Genomic DNA, 13,739 nt, shown 5'->3' on the forward strand with positions numbered 1-13,739 from the left:
ATGGCGCGTGCGGGGAGGGACGCTCCTTCCCTCGACGGCGTGGGGTCGAGCAGACACCTGTGTTTAAGTAAACCCTGACCGCTCACCTAACACCACACGCCCAAATGAATTCTAGGTGGATTCTAGGTCTAAATGTGAAAGGCAAAACAAGGTTCTGAGGAGAAAATATCTTCATGGCTCTGGAGTGGACAAAGATGTCAAACAGGACCCAAACTAACCACAGAGCAAAACAAAACAAAAAGATAAATAGATCTACATTAAAATGAAGGATGTCTGGGGCACCTGGGGGCTCAGTCGGTTACCCGTCCGACTCTGATCTCAGCTCGGGTCTTGATCTCACGGTTGGTGAGTTCGAGCCCCATGTTGGGCTCCATGCTGGGATGAAGCCTACTTAAAAAAAGAAAAAAAAAAAAAAAGGATGTCTGTCCATCAACAGACACCCGTAAGAGACTAAAAAGGCAAGCCACAGAATGAGAAATGATGTCGGTAATTCATAAATCCAATAAAAGGTTTGGATCCGTGATATACAAAGAATATCCATGTAACATTAAGAAAAGACAGATAACCCAACAGAAAAGTGGACAAGAGACCCGAACAGCAGACTCCTTACGAAAGGGGATTTCCGAATGGCCCAGAAACACAGGAGCGTGTTTCTCAACCTCTTTAGCTATCAGGGAAATGAAAGTTAACCCCGTCACGCAAGACTCGTAACACCCACCCAAACAGCTACAATTACTAAGGTGTGGGCAAGACTCGGGGCAACCAGGACTCTCATATTCTGCTGGTGGGAGTGTCGCCGTCTGACGCTGTCTACTGAGGTGGCACATACGCCCCGGGGGCCACTCGAACCACCAACTCCACTCCCGCACGCAGCCAACGGAAATGCAGGCATGTGTCCACACGAGACACGCACCAGAACGCTCAGAACATACAGGATTGTCTGCAGCGGCCCACACTGGGGAGCTCTCCCAGCGACCTGCCACAGTAAAATGGATGAGTAAGTGGTCGGACACAGAGGGCCACGCCATCAAGAGAACGAGCAGCTGACACCGCACGCACAGCATGGGGAAGCTTCACAAACTGACACTGAGCCAGCCAGCCAGACACAGGAGCTCTGCAGGGCACGGTGACTCATCAACTGAAGCCGGTCGTTCAGAAGCCAGGCAGTGATCACCCCGTGGGGGGGTGGGGGGGGTGCCCGCAGGGGGCCCAGGGGGCCCAGGGAGCTGGCGGTGTTCTGGATGTGGATGCCGGATGCTTGCTCAGAGCGCCGGGTGTGTGAGAGCTCCCGGGCCACGCGCTCCGGATCTGGGCGCTTCCCTGCGTCTACACGACCTCCAGTAAACACCACAACAGACGGACACAGAGTTAGTTACAGAGGAGCTGAGGTGACAGAATCCCGGAATTCTTGTCCACACCAGCGCCTGCGACGCGCGTACAACTGTGTGCGCTTTCCTACCAGTTACGCGGGAAACAGGCGCCCGCCGTCCAATGGGGGGCAGGTTCGGTGAACTTCCTCTTGGGGTCTGAACCTACAGAATCGGCCCGAGTCTACAGATTCAGAGTCTCAGGAAAGCGAGCAGAGGAAGCAGGAAGGGGGCAGCGGGGACGAGGAGGACGAGTCTGGAAAGATGGAGGAGAAGGCGGCAGACGGGCAGGGGGCAACTTCCGCGCAGACTCACACAGCGGGACAGGGAGACGCGGGGAGAGGTCGGGGGTCACTGGCCCGGCAGCAGGTAAGGGAGGTCACGTCCCGCGGGATTAGATGGCGGGACGCAGAATACCAAAGGCACCTCTTCGAGCGAGCAAGTCTCTCTGCAGCTGACAGGCCTTCCACACATTATAATTCGCTTCTTTGATCCAGATGCCAAATGAATCAAAGAAGACCGAAAACAAACCTACCCACACACGGTTTCTCTTCTACAGTGAAAGAAAGCCTGGACTGAGCTCACAGAACGACGTGTTACGATTATAACCAAACAGAACTCCAGACAGAGGATGAGCTGGCATCTTGCGCGTTCCAAGGGGCGACAGACAGACTCGGGGCGCAGGTGTGCACAGGGGCGCCCCCACGTCCCTGGCTCACTCCCCACATCCACCGGGAACGTAGCTATCGCCATCCCCGCTTCCCAGAAATAGAACCTGAGGCTCAGCGGGCCCAGGGGCCTGTCCCCCCCCCCCCCCCCCCACCTCGCGGCCGGTCAGGGAAGGCGCCCCGGCCCCTGGAAGGCCATGCTTAGGGCAGCGCCTGGTGCCAGGCTGGTCCCGTAAGCGGTAAAAATGGTGTATTTTTAAGCCACCCCAATTCAGCAGTGCACTTGGTTACAGGAAGGTGTGCAAAAGGCAGGGAAGCAGCCACGATCACAGGGTCCCACGCGGGCCCCGGCGACCGCGCCTCTCCCCACGTACTCAGCTTCTCCAGCAGCTCCCGCAGCGTCTGCAGCCACAGGTGACACAGCGGCTCCTCAGCACAGCAGAAGGTCACCTGCGCCCACCTCCAGCGGTGACGTCGGGCCCTCTTCACGCAGTGCACTGCGGAGACAGACAGCGCGGCGGGTCGGGGGGTCACGGAGCACAGCCTCGCGCCCCATGTGCAGCCTCGCAGCCTGGCAGGGTCCCCGTGCCGCCCCCGCCTTCCGGCCTATGTCTCAGTTCTCCTCACTCACGTTAAAAAGCAAAGAAAGTCAAAGCTGATCAAAACATTAATCAAAGGGAGATCTTGGGAAAAACTGCATAAGGCAGTCTCTGCGAGCTAAAGCAAAGAAACACTGAATTTGTCGAGCAAGCGATGAAACCATGGCCTTTTGGGGCATCTGCGCGCAGTCCCCGGAGACGCGGGACGGATTCGCTCCATCACCTGTGAAAGCGAAGGGCTTTTCCATCTTCTGCCATTTTCCGCGGCCGTAGTGCCTGCCGTGGATGTCCGTTTCTTCGACGGTGATGATCTCAGAGACGGGCACAGAGCAGGCATCTGGAAAGACCAAGCCTCGCGTCAGACGACTGCGCAGAATTCACACAAACACAGAAGTCCAACCCGAAATGCTGGGAAGGCTCTGCTTTCACATCCTCATTAGGAATCCAGAAGTAAAGAAAAGAATCGTATTGTAGGTTTTGAACCGGCGCTAACTGCGGGGGGTCGACGTTACCAGAGGGTGGGGTGGTTCACCCAACAGAATGGAGACCGCCAACTTTCCAAATGATTTGCTCTGCTGCCTTCCCCGGCTGGAGACTGTGCTCAACTCGGGAAGAGAGTCTCGAGACACGGTGTCCTTAGTCTGGCTCAGAGGTCCAAGTAGGGAGGAAGCACATGGCAGGAGCCAGGACACCGGGGGGTGCCTAGAGGGTGAGGGCCCCCGGGAAGCCGAGGCGGGGGGAGGGTGGGGGCTCTGGAAAGGCCTGGGGGGTCCAATCGGGTGCGGGAGGGGGACCCCTGGGTGGGCCTGCAGAGGACAACGGCGGATGCTGTCCACCGTGGGAAACCCAGGGAGAGGCCGCCTCCAGGTAAAGGGCCCAGGAAAGCCGGACATGAACACAGCGGTGGCGGGGGGGGCGGGGGGAGGGGGGCAGGGGGAGAGTGCAGGCGGTAACAGAAACCAGAGCCTGGGACACTGGGAGGCCAAGGCCCAGGACAGCAGGCCCTGGTCTGAAGAGCCTCCGTTCCGGAAGCTCCTCCATGAACTGCTGTTAAGATTTACCAACAAGAACGTTATCATCTGCGCTTTGGTCCCAGCGTGGCTATGAGACCTGCAATCTAGCCAAAGCGCTGTAATTTCTGCACCAGCCATGTGGGCGGTGCTGCTCTGACACCCCAGGACCTTTACATCGTTGTGAAGTCCTTGCCCTCAGGGATCGGGGTGTAAGACCAGGGAAGGCAGCGTCTGGATGGGCTTGGGCCCCTTGAGAAGCCTTGGGGGGCTGGCAGGGCTGGTCCCCAGTGGGGTCAGAGTGGCCAGGACCACGGGGAAGGGACACTCTTGCAGAGGAACCAGAGGTGGGGCCTCAGAGGGCGGCGTGGGCTCAAGGTGCCCACCAGGCCCCGCTCCCGGACACAGGGGGTGAGTGGGGTGCAGCTCAGGGCGCAGCCCTCAGCGACGCCTGTCGCCCCGGCCTCCCTGCAGGGCACCCTGCATTCACCCTGCCTTGGCCGGAAGCTGTGGCTCTTTCCTGCCCACTCCCCCCTGCCCCCGCTGTGGTCGGCGTCTGCTCAGGGCAGGGCAACACCTCCCTGCTCATCCCGCAGCCTGCCTCTCCACGTCCTCCTGCCTTCCAGCCCCACCCCGCCCGGCACCGGGCACCCATCTCCCACGACAGGAGTGTCTGGGGTCCAGCTCTGCACGGGGGACAGGCCGGGCCCACGCAGGGAGGAGTCGGGGGCTCACCACTCACGACCGAACGCTCACAGTCTTCTGAGCGTCTTCTGAGCGCTCAGAAGTGGTCTTCTGAGACCACTGAGAACAAACATCAGGACCTCCCCACCCCCGCACAGTCACTGCGCTTAGGCCCGTCTGGTAAGAAACGGCAGAGAGGAAACTAGACGAAGCGAAGTGCACACAGTAATTCGGAGTAACGTGCTTCTTGACGTTCGAACAAACGGCTGACCGACTTAAGAAACTGCACAACAGATGAGGACAACAGTCACGTCATGCTGGTAAATTAGTAAAAGTTACAAATGACTCACGGGAGAACCCACTGAAAGGAGTCTACACATTAATGATTCCTAATCCTGCCGGATTGCTTTCACAGACCCGGGGGACCACAGGAGGGCGGGCGAGACGTCGCAAACGCCACCACGCACTCAGCTGCACCGGCCTCTCGAGTCCCGCAGGCAGGGTCACGAGCCCGCTACGCCCCACGCACCAATGACAGGACCTCGGCTCTGACAACCCCCGTGGGCACCACGTACGGTCCCCGCCGCAGGCCCCACCCCGCCCTCCTACAGCGTGCAGGGGAGACGACAGAGGGCACGCCGTGCTGACGTCGGGGCCTATGTGCAGAGCAGGGGTGCCCAGGGTAGGGCTCAGGGTCTGAACAGACACTGGAATGGGGCCAGGACGCGCAACTCAGAAGGTGGCCTGGGAGAGAAGCAGGAGCCGAGGGGGAGGGGAGGGGAGGGGAGGGACGGAGGGATGCACAGAGGGACAGGGAGCTTGTGCCTCCGAGGCTGGTGGGGCTCTCACTCGGGTGCGCTGGAGCTCAGAGGGCTCTGAGCAAAGGGAGACCTGGTCTGACGTGGGTCTGCTCCTGGGTAACTGAAATGTGGGGGAAAGGCCAAGGGACAGGACACAAGGGAGCCTTTGGGACGAACCCCCGTGTCCTCTGTTACATTACGCCTAGTTGCCTGTTCCCTGGGTGAGAACAAGACAGAACTATGAAAGCAGGACCTGCTGTTTTCCCCGAGTATTGTTCTCACACGGAGCACAGAGGAGTAAACAGAACCGTCTTCTCCAAAGAGGGACCGAGACCAACGGGGAAGTAAAAATCCCTGTTATCAGGGAGCCTGTGCGGCTCAGACCGTTGAGCATCCGACTTCAGCTCAGGTCATGATGTCACAGTTCATGAGTTCGAGCTCTGCGTCGGGCTCGCTGCTGTCAGCATGGAGTCTGCTTGGGATCCTCTGTCCCCCTCTCTGCCCCTCCCCTGCTCATTCTCTCTCTCTCTCTCTCTCTCTCTCTCTCTCCCAAAACTAAATAACATGTTAAAAAACCAAACCAAACCAAACCCTGTTGTCTGCACACTTCACTGAGGATTGTCAGGAACAGAGTACTGGGTCTGGCCTAGAGGATGCTCCTCGTGGGAACCCAGGAAGTAGGGCGTGGTGGCCGTGGCCGTGGCCCCGGAGGGCGGGCTCTGCCTGGCTACCCGGCCCTGCCAGTAACCACGTTAAGCTGGTAGCGTTTCACGACCGTACGTGAGGACAGCACCGGACCCCTAGGGATTTAGGAGGTTAAATAAGAAGGGTCCTTTCTGGCAGAGACACAAAGGTGGGGGCTCCCGTCCCCTCCTCTGTGCTCAGCTGAGGACCTGCACTGAAACGCCCTCAACGCAGTGGCCCCTGTTTCTTTTCTAGCTCGACGCACAGGTGCGAACCATGGGCCGGAGGCTCTGTTCTTTAAAACTTTCATCTCTAGTTAGGAGGCGAAGGACTCCATCAAGGGTCTGAGAAAACGGACAGCACGTCCCTGCAGGACACAGAAAATGTCACCCGGCTTCCGTCCGTCTCCTCCGAGGTCAGTCCCTGGGGGCAGCAGGGGGACCACCGTGGTCCTCCGAGGGCAAAATGCCTCCACGTGCTGGCCCAGCGGGGCATCCAGGCCCGAAAGCGTGTGTCGCGCGAACACGCCAAGCGCGGGCAGGAACAACAATAAGTTGGCACACGGGTAACACCCGGAAGAATGTCTTGCAAAGCTTAATGGGAATTTGGGGCACTTGTCATTTTCCACATGATGCTACCATTTCTCCAACGTTGACTTGCGCTTTGCAGACTCTCCCGCTGCCTGTGAGACTAGCGAGAAAAGAATGGGCTTCTGTAAGAGAGTGTGCGGCAAGATGAGGCGACAGGCAGGATGAGAGCCCTGCCTCGAAGAAGGGTGATTTCCCGGCCAGACTGGACCTGGCTGGTGGCCAAGTCGCTGTGCAGCAACGTCCCCGTCAGGACTCACGAGACAAAGACTCGGGGGCCCAGGGCACATGCTGGCTCGTCCCACAGCCTGACCTGCCCCCTGCGGCGGCCCCCCCATCAGGGACAGTAGTCCCGCCTGACCCGGACCAGGATGTGCACTTTCCTCGCTGACTCACCAAGCATTTTCTGGGTGGAATCACCCTCAGGGTCTTACTCCTCATCACTGAGTTCTTCGAGCTGATCGTGGCCCTGTCTGCAGAGGAAGCAGTGGCCGAGGGTCAAGGGTGTCACGTTTCGCTTTACAAAAGTAACATCCTGAAGCCTCCTTTTAAAAACTTTTGAATGGGGCTGCCTGAGTGGCTCAGCTGGTTAAACGTCTGACTTCGGCTCAGGTCATAACCTCACGGTTTGTGAGTTCCAGCCCTGCGTCAGGCTCTGCAGTGTCAGTGCTGAGCCGGCTTTAAATTTTTTCTCTCCTTGTCTCTCTGCCCCTCCCCTGCTCGTGTTCTCTCTCTCTCTCAAAAATAAATGAATAAACTAAAACAAACAACAACAAAAAGCTTTTGAGTGAAACATGCTTTTGGGATAGACAGGTATCTCCAAAGGACTAGAAGATTCTGGAAGCCACAAAACTTCCCCAGACCAGGGCTTCTCATGGGCTGTCCTGGGCTGGACGTGAGCAGCATCCCTGGGCTCTACCCAGGAATGCCACGGGTGCCCCCAACATTGCCAGACGTGAGCCGGTGTCTCCTGGGGGCACCATCACCCGACAGGGAACCAGTGCCTTGGGGCATCAATGCGCTTAGCAACCTGCTCTTTAAACAGAAATACAGGAGGGGACAAGGGCCGGTGTTGGGAGCACAGGGGAAAGGCGGGGGCCGCTGAGCGCTCTCCTACATCACAGACCCTCGTGGGGTCGCAAGTACGTGTGCGTGTGTACGTCCCAGGGGAGCCTCACACACAACCTTCCAAGCCTAAGCCTATCTTCTCTACTGTGCTGCCCCTTTCCAGAAACGTCCTTCCCTGCTGTGTCCCCAAGTCGGTGAAGAGTGCCCCATGCTTGTGCTCACCTGCCCGGCCATCCAGGAGCCCTTGTCTCACTTCCTCTCTGCCCCGGGGTGGCTCCCTGCCTGGCCCCTCAGGCCCCCGAGGGCGCGTAGACGCAAATGTGGCCGCGGCACCGCCCCGTCCGAATGTCCGAATCTTCGCAGGCTTCTCCTACCAGGTCAGGACCGTGTTCAGACATCCTGCTGCTCACCGTGCAGGTTCATGCAACACCCTGGGCCGGGGGTGTGGCTGTCGGGGCCCCTGCACCGTCCGCCTTCCTGGCAAAGCCCGCTCCCCGCACCCTGCCTCCCGTCCCGGCGTCCGCACGAGGCTGAGGCAGCACATACTCAGAACGGCTGCTGGAAATGAGCACAGATCCTCCGACAGGAGCTGGAGATTTTCATCCAGAGCTCAGCTGAACCCTAAAGGGGCCGTGCAGAGACCCCACGGCGTCACGGGTCTGCTTTACAAGGCCTCTGCTGGGCTAACTCACCACACCGAGATGGTCTCTTCGTTGGTGAGGCTTACAAATGCCTGAGATGGGAAAGGAAGTCCACCTGGGTGGGCACCGCCCTCTAACAGGACTGGAGCCAAAGCTGTGACCCAGCCGGACTGATGGGCACACGGGTCCTCTGCACCCTGCTCCTGGTGGGCGGCGGGGGGCGGGCCACAGCCACCGACGGGGGCCACGGCATCTCGCGTGTTCAGGTGAGACCACACAGAAATCGGAAGCCTCCTGGGTCCACCAGGAGAGCCGGCACGTCCTGGTTCGGGGATGGTTCCCACGGCAGGTGCCATGGTGGGGCGGGGGGGGCGGGGTCCCCTAACGTGATTAGAGAGAACTGAATGATCAAATGTCCGGGTGCCACCAGATACCTCCTGGTAGCCTGCCAACAGAGCCTGCCTGCCCCATCTTCCGTGGGCTCCCCAGGCCCTGTGGTAACTGTCTCCAGGCCGTATGTGTGTGTGTGTGTGTGTGTATGTGTGCAGCTGGGGGCAGGGGGACTGGAGGTCACACTGGACACAACAGCCTGCTCATCCCCCGACTTCTGGCCCTGTCTGCCCGCTCGCCACTCCCGGGGGACGCTGGGCTGTCACACGGACACACGATTTGTTCTGTGGACACGCTGTGGCTTTAGTCACTTGGTCCCGCCAGCCCAGCTCTGTCCCCCTCAATTGCCCTAAACCTTCCCCAGGCCTCCTGACCTTGCCTAACCTCACACCCTCTTGCTTCAGACGGTAACAGAATGTTCCACAAAACCATCCAGAAAACCTACCCACTCATGATGGCTTGGACATAACTTCCACGAAAATATTTTCCTATCTCCTCAAACTGAATTTCCCAAGAATATATTGTTATGCCGCCAGACAAAAAAAAGTTTCAAACAAAGGAGGCGCTGTCCCAGAGGCACGCTGAGCTGGAACTCGCATCTATGTCACAGACGCGTCCTGGGGACACCTGACCTCAGTGCCCCAAAGCAGCAACTCAAAAGCTGGCATTTGAAAAGGCATTTCCAACCTGCCAGATGAGTCCGTGATGCTCCGAGAACCTGCATTCCGTCACGGGCTCATGGGCGTGGCCCAATCCACATCCTGAGTCGGCGTGAAACATTTCAGGAAGAAACTTGCATCGGGCCAGCAGACAGAAAACTCGCCACACAACCTGACATGCGGTCGGCAGCCGGCTCGTTCCAGACGCCTGCACCTGCCGCTTCCCCGAGGCAGGGGCTCTGCGTCCGTGCACCCCGTGGGGAACACTGGAAACCAGCCCCCTGGCTGTCCGTCCTAGTGCTAATATGGTTTCAGTTATGTCTGCTCTCGAGAAAGCTGGATTTGGATCCCAACAGAAACAGACTGTTTTATTACCCTCTACAGATACTGCAAATTTTGAGAAACAGATGTTCCAGTAAAGTTGATCATAAACAGAGAACTAAAGAGATGCTATTTATTAATGACAACAGACTCTCTCTCCATGGAACGGCACATGTCACTTCCGCAGTGAGAGCACTTGCAGAGAGAAAAGTCCAAGGACAGAAAGAGCCATTTGTGTTCGAAGAGTAAAGTGGAGAGATGTGGGTGACGGGTCATTAAACCCAGACGGTCACTGCGAGTTTGTGGGCAAAGGGACCCAGGGCAGCGCCGGCTTTGAGGAATCAGCAGAAGAAATACCAGCCATAGGAAATCACGATGTGATGGAAACACACGGGTTTTGCTACAAGTGTTTTCTTCGTTGCGTCCTCCCCCACCCGGGACACGAAACCGCCAATCAGCACAGTGTCCTCCGAAGGTGTGCGACCAAGGTCTAGTTTGGCAACACGCTGCTAACGCTTAGAAGTGAAATGTCAAGTCGCATCGACTTTTGCAAGGCTGTCAAAACTGAGCAAGTTCAAAATAAAGGAAAATACAGAAGACGCACATTTTCAACCAGATTAGAAAGAGAAAACCATACGTTTTGAATACGTATTTGATATTTTTATTCTACGCCATTAAACATCTTATACACCGATCTCAGGATAGGACACTCGCTCTAGCCTCTTCTTCACTGATGATGAATTTTACCACTTGCCCAACATGACAAATTCCAAAATAGCACAGAATGAACTTACGAGTTGCCCTGGAGTGCGGAACCCCTAACCAGCGTGCTGGGGAGATACACACACCCACCACGAACGCGGCTACTCGCCTCACCCAGGGTTTCCCACTTGCCAGCCTAAACACCTCCCCAGCGAGGCCCCCTCCCTTGCCCGCACACACACCCTGCCCATGATCACTGTGCACACACACCCACGCATATACGCGGTCACCTCTCTGCCGCCCTGCCAGGTCACGGCTCCTGGAGGACGAGCCTGCCGATGCGCCCCCACGGGTCACCCCCTCACGGGGGCCTGGCGCTGTCTCGCTGTGGGACGCGGACACACTAGCTCTACGCTGGGGCCTGGTAACACAGCAGTGAGCCTGCTGGTTTGCGAGTGCAGTTGTGTACTAAACGGGTACGTGCGTATAATCCCCACAACAACTCAAAGGGTAAATACGGTCCTCGCTTTTCAGACGACTCAGCAGGAGGCCTCGCCCAGGACCCTAACCCTAACCCCAACCCCTAACCCTAACCCTTGTCCCGGTCACAGACGGTGAGCAGCAGGCCCGGGACAAGCCACCGAAACGCTGGCCTCTGAGCCGGCCCTGCCTGCCCACACCGGGTCCCGAAGGGCCCCCACCTCAATCCCTGGGCCCGACCCAGGCCACGAGGGGTGCAGGTGAACAGCCACAAACCACTCAGAAGTCGGCAAGGCGGCTTTTTGTTAAACAATAACTTAGCAGCCAAGTACAGCAACCTGTGTTTGCGTCTTTAATTCTGAAGGACTCATGCTTCATTTATAAGGACGTCCTCACAAATACTACACTAGGGTCGGTCATTTTGTTAGGCTTTGCACATTTCATAAATAATCCATCTCCTCAGCTCCTGTGACCCAGAACCTGCTGGCTGCCACAAGTCCCCCACTCGCCCTGTCAGCCCTCGGCCGGACTCCGACGCCCAGCCTCGTGCGTTCAGTCCATCGTGACATCTTCTAATAATAAAAAAGCAATTCATCTCAAGGGCCACTGGTACTGGCTCAAATATTACAATGATTACAAACTGAAAAAAATGTTCTCGCGCAATAAAGTCCTTTCCCAAAATGGCCTGAAATGTTGCAACCAAATCCCGGCTGAAAGTCTGGGCGCTTTGCCGACGGCGGATATGATTCCGCTGTGCCTCCCTTCACGGGGAGGGTGGCTGTGTGCTGACTGGCAGTTAACCCTCCCTTAAGGGTGATGAGCGAATGGCCACCACATTCCCAAAGCGTCACAAGCGATGCCCGGGGGACAGCCAGCCCTGTGGCATCCTGGCAGGGCCCCCAGGGACAGCCGACAGGGCTCTGCCCTCTGTGATCTCCCCTGCCAGGTCCGTTCTGTCTGTTCCACGGTGCTCACCGCAACCCGCTCGACTGGATTCGCTCCACAATCACGACCCCGAGGAGACCCCGTGCCTGCTGTCCATCAAGTTCCCGTCCCAAGTTCCCGGACGAAACTGAGCCCACACAGCAGCCTCGCACCCAACAGGAGGGGGACTTCGTGTGCGTCACGAGGGTGGCCCATGTGTGTGAATGCACACACACACACACACACACACACACACAGATGGGGCAGGGTCGTGCCGGCTGGAGCGTCCCACTCAGTAGGGCCCCCGCAGACCCCCAGGAGGCCGACGAGGGACCAGAACAAAAGCAAGTTCACGATCAAGGGCATAGCTGTGCTCCCCGGCCCCACGTCTCACACCAGGCCCCGCGCAGGAGGCCGCAGGCGGACAGGCCAGAGCAAGCCACTGCACCTGCTCTCGGCACCCAGGGAGCAGCCTGCCATCCCGGGTCAAAGTCTGAACCTGCCTGCGCTTGGGAGGGAGGCAGGTGGTGGTGAGGCCCAGGGGAAGAGTCACGGCCCATGAGCCCCCGCGCGCCCACCCCGGGGAGCCCGAGCAACGGGGGCCGCCCCGGGGACCCGGGCCCAGACGTCCGGGCAGGCCGCGCCCGTGCCGATTCCGTGCTCGGTTGTGCACGACGTGAACACGCTTCCCTGTGACACCCACTCGGCACACGTTTGCTGAAGGAACCTGAGCTCCAGGACGGGGCGTCCGCCCACAGCTGCCACGGGGACCCAAGAATGCCACGTGGACGAGTGGTCACTCTGTCCCTGGCCCTCCTGCTGCCACATCCGGGCCCGCACGCGCTCTCTCCGACTGCTCCACGTGTCCTGTCCCTGCACGGCTCTTCCAGACAGCGCGGTGCTCCCTGCGGGCGGAGGGTGAACGCCGCTCCACCGGGGCAAAGACCGGCCTTCCTGGGAGTGCGCGGGAGTGGGGACAGCGGCTTTCCCGGTGCCCTGTGTGCTGGCGCCTCGGGACACCCCTCAACGTCTGCTTCGGTCTGACAACGGCAGCGGGAAAGCGCCTGCTGGCACCTCCAGATAACGCGCGCCCAGGGTCACTCCGTGTCGCAGCATCTGGGGAAACGGCGTCTCGGGCGGGCCTCTAACCGAAGGGCCCCGCAGCGACCGGGCGTGGCCACCCAGAGCCAGAAGACAGTGTGCGGGTGTGACGGGGAGGAAGGGCGCAGTCACACGGAGGCCCCTGGGGAGGCAGGCCCAGATGGTTTTGCAGAGCACGGCCGCCTGCCAGCTCCGGCCTGCGGGAGCACTCCAGCGCATGACCCTCCATGACCGCCGGGGGTGGGCACGATTACTGCCCCCGCTGGGCAGACGGGCAACGAAGAAGCAGCAAGGAGTGACCTGCTGGTGTGACCGCACGACCACGGACCCAGAGGCCTGGCTGCGAGGCTACGGACACGGCCTGGGTCCCCGGGTACCTCCGGGGGCTCTGCCCCCACCGCGGTCACCCTCCCCCCCATTCGGCACCTGCCCTCGGCACCTCTGCAAGGCTCCTCCTGACCACAGACTGCCCCCCGGCCCTGCGTGGCGTCACCGGCAGCTGCGCATCAGCTCAGAGCAGGGAGAGGACAGGCTTACGTGGCCTCCACGGAAGAGCGGAACGTGGATTTCTAATGGGGACAAAAAGCACGTGGAGGAAATACAGAAACGCGGTCGGTTTCCAACCTCTCTGCGAGCGTCACAGGGCATCTCCCGCAGCACACGTGTCAAGGAGGAGATTTTCCACCACGACCTCGCCAGCGTGGACAAGCTGTGGCCTGCCCAGGGGAGGCTGGAGGGAGGTACAGGGGACAGACGGACGGACACTGTATGAGCACCTACTGTGTGCCTGCATGTGCGGGGCCTGTGGGACCCAAGGGCCCGCTCACTGCACACAAGGAGAGGCCGGAAGTTTCAATCTTTACGTGATAGCGACCTGAGTCAAAGTCGGACGTTCAACCGACAGCCAGGCACCCCCAGAGTGTGTCTGGGGACACGTCGTGACTAAACAGAGTCCGTCCCCCGTTGAACCCACCCTAACCTAGTCCCAGGACCCAGCCTGGGGGGTCACGGTCTGCCTGCACCACGCACATGCAGGGACCCTGTCTGTCCACCC

General features: G+C 59.1%; 1 protein-coding gene across 1 annotated transcript in view; it reads right to left on the reverse strand.

Annotated features, from left to right (window-relative positions):
- The window catches only part of CERK (ceramide kinase), a gene marked incomplete at its 5' end in the record, with an annotated part of 47,617 nt that overhangs the window by 21,164 nt on the left and 12,714 nt on the right, over positions 1–13,739 (reverse strand). The window contains 2 exons of the mRNA XM_043564310.1: positions 2,410–2,532; positions 2,858–2,971. Of these exons, the coding sequence (XP_043420245.1) occupies positions 2,410–2,532; positions 2,858–2,971 (237 nt within the window). The remainder of the gene's footprint in view (positions 1–2,409; positions 2,533–2,857; positions 2,972–13,739) is intronic.

Source organism: Prionailurus bengalensis, chromosome B4, assembly GCF_016509475.1.
Source record: "Prionailurus bengalensis isolate Pbe53 chromosome B4, Fcat_Pben_1.1_paternal_pri, whole genome shotgun sequence".
In the NCBI taxonomy this organism is placed as follows: domain Eukaryota; kingdom Metazoa; phylum Chordata; class Mammalia; order Carnivora; family Felidae; genus Prionailurus; species Prionailurus bengalensis.